Below are 22,128 nucleotides of genomic sequence, written 5' to 3'. Positions count from 1 at the left end.
GTAACAATGTAGCAAATTAATCTAAGTACCCAATCATCCCTTTTCCCCCAACCCCCTTCCTCCGCAAAATACCTTCTTCTAGAAACGCGTCAGCTTTTCTTTGACTTGGATTCAAATTTACGTATATACACTCACATAATATACGTATATACACTCACATAATATGCGTGTATTATGGATATATATGTATATTTCTTCTTCTTCTTAAACCGCCCCCCCCCCCCTCAAAAAAAGAAGAGAGGGAGAAAATGATATCATGTTAGATTACCGATCCCTATCCTTTTTTGCACTATCTGACAAATCCGCTCGTGTTACGTAACAAAGGTTTCTCGGGGAAAAAAAATTCTAATGAGAATATCATTATGTCTTTGTATAATTATTAATTAATTATTAATTATATTAATATATTAATTCTAGGAACATTTGAGTCAGCCAGTCACATGATTATGGCGTGCCATAGTTTGAAGTGGTTTCCTAGTTTCGATCATTCCCGACACTCCAATCATGACTACGGCCAAGAACTACTTATTTTAGTATGCTGTTTGTTTATCATTTACTCAACTGGCTTACATCAGAGCATCTTCCAAGAGCAAAACAGATTTGGCTGCCAAGCTATAAGCCACGAAAGGAGGAAGTGATTTCCGGGTTTCACTCACTTTAAAATTAACCCGCTGACTACTGATTTTCTCATTCTCCTCGAGTCCTCGGCTTAATTAAGTAACCATTCCGTTCCCGCAGACAATTGGTTTACTTACGAACAAAAAATATGCTATATAAGTCGATTGAGAACCAGGAAATGATCTGTGTATGAATTCACACCTAAGTACACACGTACATACATGACATATTATGTTTGCTCAAAATACTGGCTTCATTCGAGGAACCTTGGAATGTTTGGTTATGAAGAAACATGGCGCAATGTAAATTCTGTGAATCATCATTATCATCATAGGCAAAGGCGCTAGACCTGGAGGTGATTAGCAGAACCAACTCTATTGGACATTTGTTTACACTTTCTCTGTGTCACTTTCGATCATGGGTGCTTCTAGAGACCGGCTTACTTGTTGGCAAGTAGTTGTTATCCCATGACAGGTTGAGGAAATGTAGGAAAGAGACGTTTATATTAACCAGGCGTTACTTTATCAAACAGAACTGTGTATCGGTTACTTCATCGTCAAGGGTCTAATTGTATGACAAACATTAAGGAATCTACCGTTTGAAACACATGCTCTCTTATTTTTCGTCTGTTTATTGATTGTCATACCAATTCCATACCGATTTGACATTGCGCAAGACGAAAGGACGATATCGTTGAGATTCGGGTACAGAATTACTAGGTGAAACCAATACCTTTGAGCATTTCCGAAACGTACTTTTCATGAAAAGTAATATTCAGACTTTACGAAGCTATGACGCTTAAGGGATTCCTACTCCTTGCTCTACTAGCAAATTTATTCCGCAGTCCGACAAATGCTTTGAAGTCACGGTGGTCACCATGCAACGAAACCATCGATTGCGGTCATCGGCCTTGGAAGACCACTGTCTGTATTGACTGTCGGAACCGTAGACTGGAAAACCCTCCAGAATGGAGTACAAACGCTTCTTCAGATGCAATTGATTTCAGTGGAAACAGCTTGAGAGATACAAACATCAGTCTTGATGATGGTATCTCTTTAACATACCTATCTCTATCTCAAAATGAAATATCTACCATTGGCCCTTGGGATGATGACGGCTTGAAAACATTAAGATATGTCTATTTGGACGGAAATAGAATCAAGGGGCTTCCTAAAGATGTCTTTGGGAACCTTACAGAACTGAGGTGGCTTGATCTGAGCAACAACGAGATAACATCTGAGCACATCGATCTCTTCTGGGCAGCAAATGGATCACAACTTGTAGGACTTGACCTGTCGTCAAATCTCCTATCTGCTCTTACCAGACAGATATTCATCGGTCTCTCTTTCTTGACAAATGTGTACTTATGGGATAACCGCATCAATGTCTTGGAATCTGGGTGGGGTGATGGCTTGCAGAATCTAAGGCACCTCATCATATCCCACAATAGACTATCAGAAATCTCTAATATCACGTTCAGTGGTCTTAGAAAGCTTGATACACTCCATCTTCAGTTCAATTGTATCACTCACCTCGAAGACTGGTGGATGCAAGATCTGCAGAACCTCAGGAACCTTGATCTATCTTACAACAACATATCACACATCTATCCTCAAACTCTGCTCAACCTGAGTTCCTTAGCCGTACTGAACTTGATGCAAAACCCAATGGTTGACATTTATCTGCCTGTTTATCCAATGCTGAAGACTCTCTACATCTCTAACATATTGATTAAAAACGTGACCCTCCTGTTGGATATGATTCCGCCAAATGTGAATACACTTTATGTTGACGAGGACCAATGGAATTTGACAGCCGAGGCAGTTAGATGTAATCTTAATAACGAAGGCATAGACGTTGTAATTAAAGAAATCCATAAGGAAAATTTATGTGAAATAGCTAAAAATATCTCCACAAATGAAACCGTTTCGCCTCCAGAACCTGTTTCATCAAAATGGGCTTTCTGGTTTCTGCTTCTTGTGGCAATTGGCTTGGTTGCAGCGATCGTAGTTGCTGCATTTTGCCTATATCGTGCAATTGTTCGACAGCACCATTGTGAGCATGAGATTCACATCCGAAAGAAGCAGAGTATTGTGTATGTGCCTTTCACGGAATCATTGAGGATAATGAATTCTGCTTCGAGCAGTCGATGTGGAACCCTTGAGGCTCATCGCCAGGATGAAACTAAACCCCAAGGTTGCAGCGTGGAAATAGGAAGACCTGCACTCAAACGGAACCAGAGTGGCCTTGCAGCAGCTTTCTCAGAGCTTCATAAGGTTCAGTGCAGTAGTGGTATTGATAAAGTAGACATGCCAGTACCTGGTAGCAAGTTTCATCCGGGCTCTTCCGATGGTGGTGAGATATTCATCACAGAGGGACTTCACGAAAGGAAGCAAACAACAATGCTTTCCTTCAAACCGATGGGTTATCGTCAGCGGCGTAGAAATAGTCTTCCAGACAGGCCAATGTCCCAAAATAAAGATGGATGGCTGTATGAAATTATTCCTCCCGAATCCGATAACAATCCATCCCCAAGTCATGTTGGTAGAAACGTAGCACAACTGAGACGGGACTCAAAGTTGCTTTACCAGAACATTGCGGGACGATGTTGGACAAGTCGTGCGGAAAGACTCGCCTCTCAGCGAATGAAAAAGAGCAACGGCAAATACAACCTGCTCCGAAGCCTCAGCACCCCTACGGAATTAGAGACCGAAAATGACAACTGTTTTCCGCCAATACGGGAAGACGCACCTCCGGTTACTCCCAGACCAATAATCACTCTGACCCCACCGACCAGTAACAGTTATGAAGACGTAGAAACGGTACTCTATGAGGAATGTGATCGACACGAAATAGACCAAGTTCTTAGCGGTGAGACAGACTTCTACGATGACGTGTTTGATGACGATGAAAACTATATTGTCGTGTTGCCCTCAGACACGGATAAGTTATTACCAGAAGCAAAGGAAGAACAAGTCGATGAAAGACGCCTATCTACTCCTTCAGGCAAAAACGATATCGAAACCTCCAATGGACAACATTCTCAAACATATGAAAACTTTCCCGACCGCACTGATGACACGCACGTTGACCATCACGACTATGTCAATGCTGCGTTCACTGAAATTCCAAACTGCGATGACGAATCCCTTGATGATTTCTCAATGGGACTCTCCGAAAGCGACGAGGAGAAAGGCGAAGACAGGATCCAACTGTATGGTGATGATGGAAAACTTCTTCGAATACCGTCGGTGAGGGATTCCGTCTTGACGCAGTCGACATTCGAGACTGTTTCACTGTTATTGAGTGTGTCCGGTGAGAACATGTTTTCTAGTACGTCTAGCTTTGAATTCGATGAGGATGACCACGATGACAAGGCGATGATAAACAGCGAAATGCATACACTGTGATCATTGAAGAGGATTGGCGCCGGTTGGCCTTCGCACTCGATGCGTCAGTCCGATTGTGCTAATACCTGACTGTGCTAATCCAGCCTGTGAAAGCAATACTCAGGATTATTTTCTCTGGGAATCCTGCATTCTCCTTTGTTACATATCACTCGTGAATGGCACGTCAAAGACCGTCCTAGTTACTGACCCCTACATAATGTCTTGTGGTACTTTCTTTGGTACGAGCTGTACCACAAAAATATCACTGGAACATCTGATAACAGATTACATGTGGTACTGTACCATGGACCATGGTATTTCCAAACAGAGCTGTACATTGCGCAGTAATCTGAACCAATATTTTGTGTGTGTGGAATGTTTAATGAGATATGTATATACACCTAAGTAAAATATCGATGAAAATGAGGTATCTAAATATTATTCCATTACTCATGATCTTTTTAAAGAAGACATAGTTGTTCAAATAAGTAATCATCGACTCAACTTTGTCTCCTTATACACATGTATTGTTGTTTTCCAATATGAGGATATTGTAATCAATCAAAAAAGCAGAAAGGAAGCTTTAAACTTGTAAAATATAGATACCGATAGAGAAAAACGCTATTTATTTAATCATTCATGCAATAATGCAGTACAGCTCATAGAAACCAATGACTTTTATGGAAATCCACATTATTTATGCTCACCATATTTGCAAACATTGCAATACGAATGGTGAAGTCACATGAAAATCGGGGTTCGTAATCTTTCTAGTCTCAAACGAAGTAATCTTGATTTCAAATCAGCAAAATAATACACCTCTAAAAAGTCTACTTTTTCTGTCCATTCTTTTTTCTTCTTTTTTTTGGCCCCTATCTATCTCTCTTTCTTTGTTTGTTTCTCCTACCCGCGATCTGTATCTCATAATATTTAACTCATTTCCTTTTTACATCCTAAAGCCCAGCGCACACTACACAATGATCCGATTTTGGAATAATTTATGATAGAATTCGATAAGAACATTTGAACCCGTCAAATGTCAATTACCGAGGATCTGAATCATCACATGATCAATACATTTCAAGGGATGTCATGGTCCCTTGGAGGCCCCAAAGCTAAATCGACTCCGAATCGTAGTGATGTCAGGCCAGTAAAGCGATTGTCTACGATTTGAAGCAGTTCGGCTTTTATTCCGACTTACATTCACCAAAATTCCGGTCATAATATTGACTTTTTATCATTATTTAGAACCTAAATCAGGAGGCTAGCGGTTTTTTATGTTCTCATAATTATCTGAGTTAACTGCCCTTTCTACGAAAATCGGATCGCGTATGAGTTGTGTGGTGTGCGTCGCGCTTGACCTTCTGTTTCTGTTTCTACTTATTTCTCTCTCTCTCTCTCTTTCTCTTTCTCTCTCTCTTTCTCTATTTATTTCTCTAGTCTTCTCCCATCTCTCCCCCTCTTTCTCTCTCTCTCTCTCTCCCTCTCCCCCTCTCTCTCTCTCTCTTTCTCTCTCTTTCTTTCTCTCTTTTTTTCTGTCTCTATTATCGAGACTCTGTCGTACTCAATATTTGTTTCCTCACTTCCTATTCACATTCTCTGTTCTTGGCGTCTGATATTATTATTTTTTTTTTTTTTTTTTACAAATGCATAATTATGACGTCTTCAATTTGAAAGAATGTTCTTGTAACATTTTCTTTTAAAGTCTTTCTTTTATTTCGTAGACACTTTCCAGATTCAATAACATCTTAAATAAAACGTCTCTTTTTCTTGTGTTAATAAATAACATGTAAAAATAGGAAAATTGTTTAGTAATAAAATATCTGAAAAACTTATTTTTGATTTTTTTTTTCTCCAAATGTACAAACTTTACTTTTACCAAAATTCCGAGACAGATTTTGCTAACCTATACATTGTTAAATCTATTTTGTCCAAATAAAATACAAGCTAAATGTTTTCTAAAAATGCATGCTTTTTCAAAACGTTCACGTTAGTTACATATCTTAAAGAATCACACAAATGAGATAACCCTAATTTACGTACTGCATGCATACAGAGACGGCAACAAAACATTTATATTTCTATATAATATTCATTTGAATTTTGAACTACTTTCTGAATGAGAGTTTTTTCTAAAATGTAGATTTTAAAAGAAAATCTTTAAATGATTAATTTGAATAGTTTATATATTTCATTTAAAATGTATGCTTCGATACGAAACAGAACGTGAATTATTGCATAGAACTTTCACAGAAATAAAAATGGCAGAAAACAGTTTAAGTAGAAACAAAGTGTTTCACATAATATATGTCTAATTTTGGATTGAACCGATAAAAAAATAATAACAAATTATTTGATTGACATGAAGTTCCGGTTTTTTAATCTGAAGATGGTAAAGCATTTTTGTAAGAGAGAAACAAATCGTGTATGTAAATCAGACTCATAATTAAATTTAGTTATAGCATAGTCCAGTGTGTATGATAGAAAATAGACTTAAAATGAATAAAATAATGTAATTTATGACATATTAAAGGAGTGCTAAACATTTTCAGATTTTTAAAAAAGTTGTGCAGGATTCCTTTTTTGAAATATAAAATATTAACATTGTATTAAGGGCCATCTGTATGTACATTCAGATTGATTTCAGAAATTATTGTAGAGTGAGTTTATATGTTTATATGAAATACGAACGTATGTACGTTGCAATGATTGAAATTGAGAACAAATTGATTGGATTGAAATTAAGATTGAGAACAGTCATGGATTATTCTTGATAATTAGGTCAATGGAGTAACGGATGATCTCCAAAAGGCGAAGGAGATTAAGATTAGGGACAAAGTAGCACTGGTTTCCATAGCAAGGGTTAGCGAGTATTGGAAAACCTCGGAGTAATGCAAGAGATTTATTGCGTGGCCAGAGCGCCGGATCCAGTTCCAAATCCAACTCCTTTGGGTCCGAATCCTTTCCCGTAGCAGCCTAAAGATAAAAGTCGAAAGAAGAGAGGATAAAAAACTGTAAGTGATTTGTTAACCCCTACACAACCTTGCGGTTATAACATCTGAAATAATATATATATTAAAGGCACACTGTCCTACTTGTAGCTACTAGCTCCCTTTATATAGAAAACTCCCCCAATCGGTGCCTGTTGGTCCACCATGATCCTCTTTTTCTTATGTTAAATGAGAGCTGAGTTAATGAGATAGCCACTTGTCACAGTGACCTCGCTGGCTCGCTGGGTGGTCTAATCCCTTCTAGCTGAAGTAGTAAAGCCCTCCTTTAAACATAAGGGATTTGTGAAGATGTAAAACTAAAAATAAGGAGGAAAAATTGTGAGCGATTTTTTCTTTCTAGCCCAACATTTCTACAGATAAAGAAAGAAAATTGGAAAATAGAAGATAAACACAATCGTTAGGATGTTAAACTAAAAATAAAAAGGACAAATTGTGAGCGATTTTGTTTTCTTTTTTTCTAGCCCAACCTTTCTACAGATACAAAAAGAAAATGAGAAAATAGAAGAGGAAATGTGAACGATTTGCTTGCACTTCCTTATCCTAAAGATACAAAAGAATATAAATCAAAAGAGGAAAGAAGATTTGCGAGCGACTTTTTAAAAGAGAAAGAAAAATTTTAGTGAGCTGTTCACCCCTACACAGCGGAATAGAAGAATACAAAATTATTGAGTTTTTATTTAGCTCCTTAAACCATTGTTCGTAGATGATTTAAATTGTCTAATTAAAATCTCTATTATATTCAAATGACGTTTCATCTCAATAGCAACATGATTTACAATCAATAAAAACTATTAATCATACTTCAAATCCCCTTTAGCACTATAATGAGAAAATCCAATGACATAAAATGATAAAAGGGCTATTACTAACTGTTTTATACATGATGTACATTATAAGGCTTTTCGCAGTCACATGCACAGTTTATTGATACAATGATTGATATAAAGTATTCGTCATTTATAATATCAATGCCACTAGGATGGATTACATTCCGCACTTTCAGAGCTAAATTTATCTCAACGAGGAGATCATTTCCGTCATTCTCCATTCTACCAATCACGCATATGCAAATTCACGATAACCCTCGCATATTGACATTGGCATAAAATGAGAATTGTACAAAACAACGGACATAATGCAGTTAGTACAACATGCAACAACAGTCAATCAGAATTCTTCATGATGATGAATTATTTCCTATAATGAAATTGTGAAATAGTTTGCTTGCAACAATGTTTAACCCTTCTCCTTTCAATGTTGATGTCGTGTAGGTTCTGTAACTGTAATTAAAATTAAGTAAATTTTGTAGGGTCAGATGTTCTTTTGATTTATGGGGAATACTACAAAAAAGGGAATCTTTTAGCAATTAAGCATATAGTTATCTCAATTTGATAACGTATTTTGGGGTAACATGTGGCCTATGAATACAATACACCATTGTTAGTATCCTCTTATATTGTAAAGAATCATTCAAGTTATTATTATTCATCCTTGAGTAGATATGGTGAATCATATTGATCTTAATAATATGTAAACATCGTTTACAAACTTTAGATATTTTGAGATGGTTTATTAATCTGAATACGATACGCAAAAAAAATATTCCAATCAAATAAAAACATAAACATTATATTCTGACATTTCAAGTTTTTGGATTCAGTCACTATGAAATATTATTAATTTCGCCTGTAAGTGGCTAGTAGGAGTCTACACTTATCAAAATGAAAGCAATTCTTGTTGTTGTTTTTTTTTCTATACCAATTGTAACGAACCTTATACATATTCATGTATGTTAATGCTAATGATGGGCATGCGCAAAGGAATGAATTGTAAAAGCATTTTTTTTTTTTTTATTTAAAAAACCTATAGCCGTCTGTACAGATATGTTATTACTTTTGTTTTGAATTCATACCGTTGTTACTGTTGAGTTATTATGACTTCATGATATGGTTTAATAATCGAATGGCACATTGTTATAACACAATTAAACTTATGCGTTCCTCCGTAAATATTTATATAATGCCTGTTTCAATAAGTTCATCGTCTCGGTCCTCATCTACCATATTAAAAATGCTCATCTCTTACTAATGGGATAGCAAAAGAATTATACCCCATTTTACTTTGTAATGTGATGTAACTGTATTACTGTGTACATTGGTGTACGAAAAATATAATTATTTGATTTCTTGTATGCCAAATACAACTTAAAGGAAAGGAAATAAGTACATTGCAGCACGTATACTACTGTGTGTCAATTGACAATTAATTGTTTGATTATATCGGATAGTTTTCACTTTCGACACAGATAATCAATTATTCAATAAATTCACTTTCGATTTAAGCCTACCTAATTTATGTTCCTCTGTATTATCCATATATCAAAGGTGCTTTAAGTGTTTTGTGGTATAGACTGCAACAGAAAATTCTGCATAAAGGCTACACCATTATTGAGCATAATTAATAATTTCTCCCCCCCCCCCCCGCCCCCGTCCCAGAAACAACCTATTTAAGAGTTTCTTAAAATATTTCTTTAAAGCTGAGAATGTTTTATAACAATGGATTCAAAGTAATGTTATTAATGTAGTACGAATAAATAAGGAGGTTTGATGCAATATAATGGGGTATACTCTCGAAAGTAAAATGGTAAATCAAGATTTAAAAACAGCAATGATAATTTATTTTTCAAACGGATAGATTTGGCGTTTGGAACCATACTGTATAAATCCTTATTAGTGCAGGATCCAGCATATAAACTAATGAAATATACATAAACAACGTTTTGAAGAATAACACACCGCTACCTTTGCCTTTAAATATTGATTTACCACTTTCGTTTCGAGTGTTTATGATATAGATGATTTGGGCAGCTGGGGGGTGTTTCACAAAGATCCGAGGTTGAACTTATTTCTAAGTTGGACTTAAAATTTATGGGAAGCCATTAGCATCCTTGAAAATATTTTTTTTTTTTTTTTTAGAAGGCATAAAATGTTGATTCAAATCATTCATATTTTCTATTATCATGGGAGATTTCATGTTCTTGATGTGGAATTGATGAAAAGTCTAAAATACTCCAAATTTTTGCTTTTGAATATATTTCATTCTAAGGCTCCAATGGCTGTCCATACTTTTTAAGTCCAACTTAGTGTTAAGTTCTACTTAGGATCTTTGTGAAACACTCCCCAGGAGTGGTAATTTTGTTATATCATGAACAGTGAACATTCTACTGACTACATAACGACGGGGATTACGAAGGTCTTATGATGAGGACAAGGGCCCGTTGCACAAAACTTACCATTGATGGTAATTTTGCCATCGATGGTAACTACCATGGAAACCTTGATTTTGATTGGCTGTTGAGCCCTGTTACCATGGTAGTTGCCATTGATGGTAATTTTGCCATCGATGGTAACTACCATGGAAACCTTGATTTTGATTGGCTGTTGAGCCCTGTTACCATGGTAGTTGCCATTGATGGCAAAGTTACCATCAATGGTAAGTTTTATGCAATGAGCCAAGAAATGTTATGAATTCCATATGATATAGAGTAAAATGTATGCTAATCACGTGAAATTTAAAGTATACCAATCACAAAAATATGTTTCGCTCTAGATAGAAGAGGTTCCGTGTCGCTTTACCAAATTCAAAATATGAGCTTCATATATTACTTTAACAAAGATTTATTGCAGTTTCAATATGCTCTCATTAAAAAGTAAAACGAGCTGTTGAGTAAACTAGTTGACGCATGCGTACGCGCTCGCAAAAAGTAGGGCGCTCACAGAACCGAAATCAGAGTTGGTTTCCGTTCGCGCCGTTTTATGTGATCCTTTTTTTTTTTTTTTTCCTACCTCTTTACTGTTGACCCATTAATGCGGTTTAAAGCGGATTTTTGTTAAGGTTAGTATCATATATTTTAGTTATACGGACATAACCTTTAGGTGATTGGTACACTTTAAGCGACTGATGAACACAATGACGAACGTACAGGATGACCAAGCCATATTTTGTTCGTGTGTGTAATACCAGGAATATATGTCTAGTCTGTTGCAAGCGAGCCAGCACCCATGCCGAAGCCGACTCCCTTGGGTCCAAATCCCTTGGCGTAGCATCCTGTAAAAATAGGCACGACCAGCCATTGTCAATCCATCCACTACATCATCCGAAAGCGGTGACGAATATATAGCCCGTAGCCGATTTATGCCGAATTTAGGCGAATTTTGCCGAACTCAGCCGATTTAAGCCGAATTTTGCCGAACTCATCCGATTTCAGCCGAATTTTGCAAAAGTGCAATATCTTGGTCACACCACAGAACCGACTCCACACCGACTCCAAATTGACAGGTTCTTGGCCTTTGGACGTAATGAAGCTACGTTTTCGGCCTACTATCGGTTTGGTGTCGGTCTGCTGTCGGTTTGGTGTCTGTCTGCTGTCGGTTTAATGTCGGTCTGCTGTCTATCTGCTGTCGGTTTGGTGTCGGTCTGCTGTCGGTTTGGTGTCGGTCTGCTGTCGATTTGATGTCGGTCTGCTGTCGATTTGGTGTCGGTCTGCTGTCGGTTTGGTGTCGGTCTACTGTCGGTTTAATGTCGGTCTACTGTCGATCTGCTGTCGGTTTGGTGTCGGTCTGCTGTCGGTTTGGTGTCGGTCTGCTGTCTATCTGCTGTCGGTTTGGTGTCGGTCTGCTGTCGGTTTGGTGTCGGTCTGCTGTCGATTTTGTATCGGTCTGCTGTCGGTTTGGTGTCGGTCTGCTGTCGGTTTAATGTCGGTCTGCTGTCGATCTGCTGTCGGTCTGCTGTCGATCTGTTGTCGGTTTGGTGTCGATCTGCTGTCGGTTTGGTGTCGATCTGCTGTCGGTCTGCTGTCGATCTGCTGTCGGTTTGGTGTCGGTCTGCTGTCGGTTTGGTGTCGGTCTGCTGTCAGTCTACTGTTGGTCTCGTTGGTGTGACTTACGTCACTAATGCAATTTAATTAGTCAATGTTTTTACATTGTCTCCCAAAAGTCGAGATATAACATTCTCTCCGCTTACGGACAGTGTAGTGGACGGAGCGATGAATAAAAGGGAAATAACTAAAACGAAATAAATTCATAAAGATATTAATGTAAAAGCATTAAAAAACGGAAAAGTATCAATTTAACAGAAATTCAAATCATATTAACAATATTATTCATGCACAGACATTAATAAATTAATTGGAACTTTAAACAGTAGAGGTTACCCCAAAAAAGCGGTAATTCCTTTTTAATATGTACGTGAAGAACAGACTTTCATCAAATTTTTACCAAATTTTTACCAAATGTATACCAAGGAAATGCTGTGAACAGGTGAAAGTTAATTTGATGTAAGAGGTAAGATACTAATTTATTGTCATGTAATACATTCATAAGATGACAGATTAAAGCAATGGATAGCCATTAAAGAGAATCGTATTGCATATCAAAAGAAAATTTGAAAATAAACGTATTAATATTATTGCTCACAAATCATTTATCGACTCTGGTACATGCTCTGATTTACATGATGATTCATATCGCGAATAGGTTCATTCATGTTCATTTCAATGTTGTCAAAGCAAATATGCCTTCTCATAAAAAATGCTGAAACCTTTGAAATAGCATGTTAGCACAAACTTCATGCCGTAAAAAAAAATTGAAAATCATTTGTAAACAAAAACAAATTAATTTAAACAAAATCATAAACGATCATAAAGAAAATGCGAAACCAACCAGCATGTTATTAAAGAAATGTTACAAACTTTCAATTTTAGAATTAATTTGCACACGTTATAGAAAAATTAGACACAAAGTAATTTATTTGTTGTATATGTGCTACTTACAATTTTGTTTAAAATGTGCACTGTCCTATAAAAAAAAAAAACATTTCCCCCTTTTTGCCTGTACGTAATTTAACTATGATTACTTGAAAACCGTAATGCCCCCCCCCCCCCCTATACATAAAAGGGGATTCTGCCAATAGGGGCCACAAAATCCAAAGATACTTCAGGGCTTTATTTCAAATTTAATTAATCTGAAACAGTGAACATTTTCGGGTTCTCATACTAAAGAAAGCATACGACTCTAAACTTTTGGAAGTTATTCGTAAGAATCCAAAGTTGCCACAGACGATGCGTACATAGAGTGCTCAACATGGATTTCGTAGCATTACCGGGAAGGTTCGTTTATCCGAAGGTTCGTAATTTCAAAAAGTGAAATATGGTACACTATTCCGAAGGCTCGTAATTGCGGAATTGAAATAGGGTTTATAATTACGAAAAGAATTGGGCTTCGTTATTCCTAAAAAACGATATAGGGTTCTATGTCATTATGACAGTTCCGAAAAACGACATGCAACCAAAAGAATATCAACTTAATAATTTACCAATAAAAATGGGGGGAAAATAAATAAATACAAAATAAATAGATATTTAAAAAAAAATAATAATAATAATAATAATGTAAATGAATTTAATTTGCGAATTCGCTACCGGGTTGTCTATGGGAGACGTTCAGTAAGTGCCCTATCCGAGGGACAGTAACTGTTTTCTCACCTTTACAGAAGATTTCACCGTCCTTATCGGCTAGGGTGGTGGAATCCAAGCGCTTGTTACACATGAAGCAGGTGAAACACTTGGAGTGCCAAGTCTAGAAGAAAATAATGACAACTGAGAGTAATACTGATGTTGATGATGATGATGATGATGATGATGATGGCGATGATGATAATGACGACGATAAAGATGATAATGATGATGATTTGCTGATGATGATGATGTTGTTGATGATGATAAAGATAATGATTCTGATGATTTTCTGATTAAGTTGATGGTGGTGGTGGTGGTTGTAGTGGGGGTGACAATGATGCGGGAAGGATGATGGGAATGGTGATGATGATGATGGTGATGACTACAATGATGATGACGTTTAGAGAAAAAACTGGTATGGAAAAACAGTGATTTTCCCCATTCCAGATGATTAAGATGATGAAGTCAGATACTGCTTGTGTTGATGATAATGACGACGATGATGATAGAATGGTGATGATGATGACGATGATGAGATTATAATAATGATGATGATGAACATGGTGATGGGAGTGATGATAATGGTGAAAATGGTGATGACGTTGGTAAAAAACAAAACAATAATATATGGATGAACAGTGATTTTCCCTCATTTCGAGGATTCTAGATAATAATCACTCTCCTTCTAAAAGTTTGATGTCAAACGCAATCAATTAAAGCAACAAACTGAATATTTGCCGTCTCTCCTTATATTTCCGTACACATTTTGAGTATCTAAATCAAAAAAGATATTGGACCCGTTTCCATAATGCAAACTCTTTTTCTCTCATTTTGTTTTCAAAATGGCGGACAAATTTACCATGTTGGCGGCAACCTTCTTTTCTGCGGCGTAGACCGAGCCGCCGCACCTCGAGCAGCGGTCACCTTCCCCGGTGACGCCCGTCAGGTCTGAGTGAGCGTACGCTGCTGCAACTGCTGGTGCTCCCCTATACAGCGTACAAAAAGGTTTAAGATTTTTCCAGTCATGAAGCCAACATCAAAATATATTTCAAATACAAAATATTATGATGACTAACATTAACCAGAGTATATGATTATCATCATGTTCATTAATGCATGCAAAGCACGAAGTTTACAATAATATACTACACTGCGCACAATTTCAAGTAGGCCTATCATATTACCCTAGACGCAGTGAACTCTTTCTTTCTTTCTCTCTCTCTCTCTCCCTCTTGCTCTTTCCATATCTCTGTAACTGTAAATTACCGTTTACTAGGGTCGGGTACGTTCCCCACCAGTCGTTTTCCTTCGTCCATACCTAATGAGCCTCCACCGATACCAAAGTCAACGCCCTTAATACCAAACTTATGGGTGTGGCACCACTGCCCCCACCATTCTCCCGCCTCTCTCTCTCTCTTTCTCTCTCTCTCTCTCTCTCTCTCTCTCTCGTGACCTACCTTAGGCTTGGGTCGGGTACATTTCCTAATTGTTCTCCTTCGTCCATGCCCAGTGAACCTCCGCCGATACCAAAGCCAACGCCCTTGATACCAAACTTACGGGCGTGGCACTTCTTGCAGTAAAGCTCGTCCTCGTGGGGAGACACCGTCTTGGAGTCCAACCCTGTTTCGCAGAGGACTGACAGGAAATAGAAAGAAAAATAAAAGATAGAAAGATTTTAATCATTATCAAGTATAGTAATATCTTAGTGTTAGTAATAATCGTAATGAACATTTGTTATAACATGTATTTTCATTATTTCACATTGAATGCAAATTCGTTAAAAAGTCTCTATGCAAATTTGATGTTTATATATTTCAATGAAAATATATACACCATTTACAAATCAAATATTATGATTAAATCATGTACCTTAATATATATATTCCGATAATCAGTATTACAGTTAGGCAGTTAAACATATCCCTCCAGTAGAAATTACTTAATGCCCTGCAAAAGCTTCTGCCACTTGGAATATTTCTCATAATCGCTATGAACATTGTTCCATACAGTGAGCAGCAGAGGGCAGTATACGTAAATCTGAAGTTGTGTCAATAGAATACCCTAGTAAATAATAGTAAATGAATTCCAATTTCTCTGATACTTTCAGATGTTATTAATTATAAGCATAGCAAAAGGATTTTACACCATTCAATCCGATTTACTTAAATTTTGCCAAGCTACAACTTCCCTTTAAAGCAATAAGTCCCTTTTGCAGACTTATGCAAACTCCATGAAACTTGGCGAGTGCTTAAAATATATACTCTGGATATCGTGTGTGAAATTTTACAGTCAAAGTTTCTGAAACTTCTTTGAATGATTTTTGTTTTCCTTTTCATGGGAGGTTCATAGTAGTAGACCTCTTCAATATACCACTGTATTCATGAAACCTCGTGTTTTTAAGTCTGCAAAAGAGAGAAGCCATCTTTAAGCGCTAAATGAAAAATAATGTGCCTGTTATTTCGATGCAAATGTAGGAAAATAACGGACTTACAGCATCTATGGCACATTTTATGGTAGGAGTATGAGTTAGTTTTGATCTCCTCTGCGGCATACACCGACTTTCCGCATCGTGAGCATTTAGCTCCACCACCTAGAGGAGGCATCTTGGAAGATTACTAAGATGGTCAAGAAAAGAAAGACAAGAGAAAAATAGAATGACAAGGTTATTATATAGTAATGTTTAACATCTGAAATAATAATAATGATAATAAGAAGAAGAATGATAGTAATATACTAAATTTGTATATAGTGCATGCACATTACAAGGTTAGAATTAGAATAGTTTTATACTAAAAAGAAAATGACAATAATTCCAAATATGGAAATGTTTCATATCATATATAATACTACAGATAAGCGGGAAATTACACAATACACAAGCTGAGGATTGAAATGGGCGATAAAAATGTTGCAAAAATTATGTTTGAGATTCTGATGATATAACTCTATTATCACATAAACATTTACTTTCTTGTATCAAAGAGAACTGTTGCTGGGCTACCGCCATGAGCGTCTCTGGATGGTGTGTGCGCTTTATAGGCTTACACTATTATTATTATTATTATTATTATTATTATTATTATTATTATTATTATTATTTATTATTATTATTATTATACAAAATAATAAGCTGAGAACTAATAGATTAACAAATTGAATTAGATTTATTGGTCCGCATAAAAAAAGATGGAGTTTAATAATAAATGATGGCAAAAAAGTAATAGTTTACAAAAATGGCCAAAATAGAAGAAAGCAAAGCAAAGCGTTATATATTGGACATTACGTACAGTTTAAATTGAATGCAGATGACTTAAAGAGGTGTGCTAAATTCGTCACTATCCTTGCGTTCCATATCGCCCTATATTTGCACCCGCCCCCACCCCTTTCCAACGCCGTTGAAATATTTCAACCATGTCAACATCTATGTCACAAAATGTCAATCAACATGATGGTTAACAGCTGTCGTAGCTGGGGGAAAGGGGTAAATATATTTATATATATATATATATATATATATATATATATACCCCTTCTTTTACAATATATAGCAGTTGTATTAGTGGTGGTGTTAGTAGTAGTAGTAGTAGTAGTAGTAGTAGTAGTAGTAGAAGTTGTAGTAGTAGAAGTTGTAGTAGTAGTAGTAGTAGTAGTAGTAATAGTAGTAGTAGTAGTGGTAGTAGTAGTACACTCTAAAAACTGAAATGTTAAATCACCATTTAAAAGGGCCGAGGAGTGACCACTCTTTCAAAATGGTAGATTAACACTTTGAACATGCTGGATCCACCACTATAAAGGTTGAATCTAGCAGGTTAAAAGAAACAATCTGACATTTTGAAAGAGTGGTCACTCCTCGGCCCTTTTAAATTGACATTTAACATTTCAGTTTTTAGAGTGTATAAATGGTAGAAGTAGTAGTAATAGAAGTAATAATAGTAGTAGTAGTAGTAGTAGTAGTAGTAGTAGTAGTAGTAGTAGTAGTAGTATTGGTAGTAGTAGTAGTAGTAAGAGTAAGAGGATGAAGAAGAAGAGAAAAGGTAAATATTGTCGTCGGATGTATTTGAATAGTAAATAAACTAATCATTATTATAACTGTTATAATGATGATGATGATAATGATTTTTATCATTATTATTATCGTTATTATGAACATCATCGTCCGCATCCCCGAGACGATAATAAACTGTCCTTCTTCTCTCCCCCCCCCCCCCATACCCCCTTTTCTCTCTATCTCTCCCTCTCAAGCACACACACGCACACGCTTACAAGCACACGACAACACGCAGCCCTCTTCTGCCCATCCCTACCCCTCCGTCCTTAAGCTATCGTTTCCGCACACACACCCCGGCGTCAGCTGCGGTCTAATCTCTACGCGTTAAATCTACAATCACATTGGGGTTAAAAAGCTGGTGGGCGGGTGAGCATTACGCCCCGCTTGACGAGTCGTCCGCATACCACAGGCGCCTTCCCACCACTCTATATGGGCAAAGAATGGTTGGTACTCCGCCAGCGTGCGCTGGGCTACACGCGCTTTTACGCGGACGTTAAGACGAACAAGGTCGCAGCTGTGATCTATCTATGCACCCTCAAGTTTACGAAGAAGCGAAGGGTTAATGCATTTGCCCCCTACGAGAGCGGAGGCCATCTGCCTGTGGTATGGTATGCGCACAGCTATCTGGTAGGCGTTCCAATACACAGTGACATAGTTTATACCTTATTGCTATTTTCTATCCCTTTTTTTTTTAACTGTAATTATTTTACTTACCTGGTAAATCATTCGCCAAAGATCATACATATGGTTAGTTTATGGTTCCACCTATATTTAACTTTCTTATGTACTCATGATTATTAAACGGTTATTTAATTACTTTCATTGAAGATAAGCAACATTATCAAAGATAGTAATTCAGATAATTAAAATATTGTATGTACATATTGACTATATCGTTTTCTTCTATCTACATTACCTGATATACACGCGTCATACGGAGATAAAGCCAATAATATAATCGAGTACAAGGCTATTTTGTTGACAGGCTGCGTTTGAATTTAGAAAGTGAGAACACTTTAATGCATCTTCGCCTCTGATATTGCATATTAAACATATTATTATTCCAGTGGCAATTATAAAGAGGATGATCATAATTATATTACATAATTTGGGGGGTCACAAGTCAGTGACCTTTGTTGCTTCTCCTCGTTCTTAATGTTGTTTGTTTGTTTGTAAAACTTTCTAGGTATGTATCTTGTATTATGAAAAAGGTTGGAACTGTGTAAGTAAACAACATATAAATAGTAATGATAAAATTGGTATTCGCTATGGATGGATATATAATATTACACTGGTATTAAAAAATTACATTTTCTTCGAATCAAATAACATTTAAAAAACAAAATCATGCCCCATTATATGTATCTTCAAAACTGACTTGGAATTTCTAACAAAGGATCTTCGTCACCCTACTTTTTTGTAAAATAATTTTTAATAATATTAAAACTCAGTGTATCATATAAATACATTTGGCACAGTAACATTTGTTAAAAGCCAAAATTGAGGCTTTTTCACAAAATGTTCTCATCCTGAAGATCCCAATTACAATTTGGTATATGGGTTCAGTAATTGCCTATAAACAATATGCCGTTTGGTATTATAAATTACAATTCCTAACAGTATAAACAAAATAAGGATTGGTCACAAATTGAGACTATTGATCTTCTTCTTCTGTAGTGGGAGTGTCGTGGTCGAGTGGTTTAAGGCGCTTGACTGGAGATGCGAAGGTCGAGGGTTCGAATCCCGACACGGCACTAATATCCTTTGGCAAGATATTAACCTGCACTTGCTACTCTCCACCCAGGTGTTAAATGGGTACCCGGTAGGATGCGACCGTCATTGTTGGTCAAACAGCTTGTGAGCGTCAAGTAACGCCCGGCTGGAATGCTCCCCAGGGAGTGGAGATTGTGCACACAGTGTGTGCGGGCAAGCACTGAATCCAATGACCGGGGTAATAGTATATATTTGTAAAGCGCTTAGAGACATTTGTATTAAGCGCTATATAAAAATTAAATATTATTATTATTATTATTATTATTATTAATCAATGATTTAAACTGCCAAAATATAACAAGAACACTCAGAAGAGATGCTTATAACTAATATATATGTATATTTTTATACGGTATATAATTTATATATTATATATATATTTATTTATTTATGTATGCATGTATGTAATGTAAATACATGTATGTATGTAAAGTACGTATGTTTGTATATATATATATATATATATATATATATATATATATATATATATATATATATATAAAGAGAGAGAGAGAGAGAGAGAGAGAGAAAGAGGGGAGGGAGAGAGAAGGGGGAGGCAGTACAAGACATTGCTACAATCGCAATCATTACGTCCCGGGTGGAGAATGACTTTGGTAGAGACCTTGATGGTAATTTTAGTAATAAGATGTTGCAGATCTGACAGCTGGGTTTGGCAAATGGAATATATTCCCTCTGCGAGTTGGATATGTAGGGGGGACTGTAGCTACTCATATCTATATATATATATATATATATATATATATATATATGTGTGTGTGTGTAATATTCACAGCATGGTTCACCTAGCCAGTATTTAGTACACCTTGTCTCATATAATCCCTCTTGTATGAGACTGTGTGTGAATGCCATTAGTTAATCATGTGATGTCCTGGCTTCCATTTAATCACCAGCCCTCAATTGAATTTGACTTAAAGACTGTCACCCTTGACCTCGTAATCGAAAGGTTTTCACCAGCTGTCTGTAGGCCCTTGTGTACCAAATACAAGCACATGGTTGTCAAGAAGTCATGCATTGGCACTTGCCCTGAGTTGCGGCTTAGTGTAGCCTTACGCCATGATTGGAATGGTACCATTTTTTTAAAGAGAAGGCGAGAGGGTTCAGGTAACGGTGAAAATTATTTGTAAGCTTTGATTTTTTTTTGCATTCATTCGAATGAGGAAAAATATCAATGAGATAATGTCTAGTGAAAAGGGTTGCTCTTTAACTGATTTTAAAATTGTAAATACTGATCAAATGTTTGTAGCTTTGGATTACATTCCGAAGCAACACATTTTTGTGTCATTTTTGTGTGTGTGATCCTAACAAGTTTTTTATCAATACATTACCATTTTGATGATTCGGAAAAACACGATACACTTTGATTATTTTTAAATACACAATAACTACTTGCAATAATTCTATAAACCCGTTCTTTCTCAATTAATCGGCATGACCTGGAATTCAACTTTATTTGAACACCTCCATTGACCACCCGCTGCCTTTATGTGTCATTATATTTGTTAAATAGACCAAGGAAGGACAGAGAATTAGGGCGAGAGGAATGGGGAGGGAAGAGATGCGGAGATGGAGGCCCCAGGTTTCCATTTACCCAACATCAAAATAGGTATGAAGGACTGTTGTGAATTCTGTAAACAAGGGGTACATTTTGAGGGCTATCGACATTTACTTCCCAGACTGCGATAATCTAAATTAGAGCTAATTTTGACATAACATGGACTACGAAAAAATTAAGGTTATAACAAAGTCTGGGGATGCTTCAGTGAATAACATATTTTATCCTTCTAGTTTAATGAACTTCCTTGAAACGCCAATAAATTTCCTCGATATTGAACATCACGTCAAATAAATATTGATTTTTTTTTTTTTTTTTACAAGAGGTACTTTTCACGTTATGGTTTTTTGCCTCCTGTGTTCATTTTGTAAACGCACATAGAAGATGTCAAACTAGCGCAGAAAGTTCTCTTCCTGATTGTAATATTTTCCTATTGTTTTTTATATTGTTAATATTCATTTTTAATTTTGATAAAACAGTTAATTGATTAGACATTTCTTCAGGCCACATTCATTAGTTTTAGTAATTATTGAGTTGCATTTAATAGCTGTTTTAACTATTATGATGATGTTTATATTGTTGTTCTTCATTTTGTAGTATAAACATTTCTATCGTGAATAATTTAAGTTAAGCTAAGTGTGAGTTGATGGTTAACATTTTGTGTGTACCTGAACTATAATACATAATGTTCCTTACACAATTCTAGAATCAACACCAGTAGATTCGTAGCCAGAGTTATTCAGAGTCTGACATGTTTATCTAGAGTAGATGTGGAAGGAGTGGGACGTGAAGAGAGAGATGGATAGGGAGAGAGAGAGAGAGAGAGAGAGAGAGAGGGAGGGGTCGGAGTAATTAAGAAGAAGACAGTGACAGCAGGAGAAAAACAGGCTGACCAAGGTATTGGAAGCGAGATTAAACGAGGAATGTTGTTGTTGTTGTTGTTTTTAGGTGTTATCGGCGTTTCATTCTTTGGACTTTATGGAAGAACAGAGCTCTGAAATGGACTATCCAACCGTTTTATCATTCTATCATTGTTATATAAGTCTTTGATTTTGTTATAGTGTGTTATTGTTTTTATGATGATTTTCGGAAATAAAACAAACAAAAGAATATTTACGCCTTTCACTTTTTTCTTTCGGTTTCGTTTACTATTTTTAATGTCGTATTCTTCAAAAATCTCCAGTTTTTGATAATATTTGTTT

At 36.4% G+C, this 22,128-nt stretch overlaps 2 protein-coding genes across 3 annotated transcripts in view; one reads left to right on the top strand and one right to left on the bottom strand.

Annotated features, from left to right (window-relative positions):
- The first annotated feature begins 1,409 nt into the window (after window positions 1-1,409).
- LOC115925220 lies at window positions 1,410-4,975 on the top strand. The gene has a single exon (XM_030988813.1). It carries the CDS (start codon window positions 1,410-1,412, stop codon window positions 4,026-4,028), a length of 2,619 nt encoding a protein of 872 aa, XP_030844673.1. The 3' UTR covers window positions 4,029-4,975.
- Window positions 4,976-5,671: 696 nt separating this feature from the next.
- LOC582554 (cysteine and glycine-rich protein 2) overlaps window positions 5,672-22,128 on the bottom strand; it is a 19,846-nt gene continuing 3,389 nt past the window's right edge. Inside the window, exons 2-7 of one of the 2 annotated variants that reach the window (XM_782500.5) lie at window positions 16,024-16,147; window positions 14,990-15,167; window positions 14,392-14,518; window positions 13,560-13,653; window positions 11,039-11,125; window positions 5,672-6,983 (exon numbers count right to left, since the gene is read on the bottom strand). In XM_782500.5, the coding sequence (XP_787593.1) occupies window positions 11,052-11,125; window positions 13,560-13,653; window positions 14,392-14,518; window positions 14,990-15,167; window positions 16,024-16,135 (585 nt within the window). In that variant the 5' untranslated portion in view covers window positions 16,136-16,147 and the 3' untranslated portion in view covers window positions 5,672-6,983; window positions 11,039-11,051. The remainder of the gene's footprint in view (window positions 6,984-11,038; window positions 11,126-13,559; window positions 13,654-14,391; window positions 14,519-14,989; window positions 15,168-16,023; window positions 16,148-22,128) is intronic. The other variant, XM_003727549.3, reaches the window with a different exon arrangement.

This window comes from Strongylocentrotus purpuratus, unplaced genomic scaffold, assembly GCF_000002235.5.
Source record: "Strongylocentrotus purpuratus isolate Spur 01 unplaced genomic scaffold, Spur_5.0 spur5_scaffold_18, whole genome shotgun sequence".
Lineage (NCBI taxonomy): Eukaryota > Metazoa > Echinodermata > Echinoidea > Camarodonta > Strongylocentrotidae > Strongylocentrotus > Strongylocentrotus purpuratus.
This window is presented reverse-complemented; position numbering and strand designations above follow the sequence as displayed.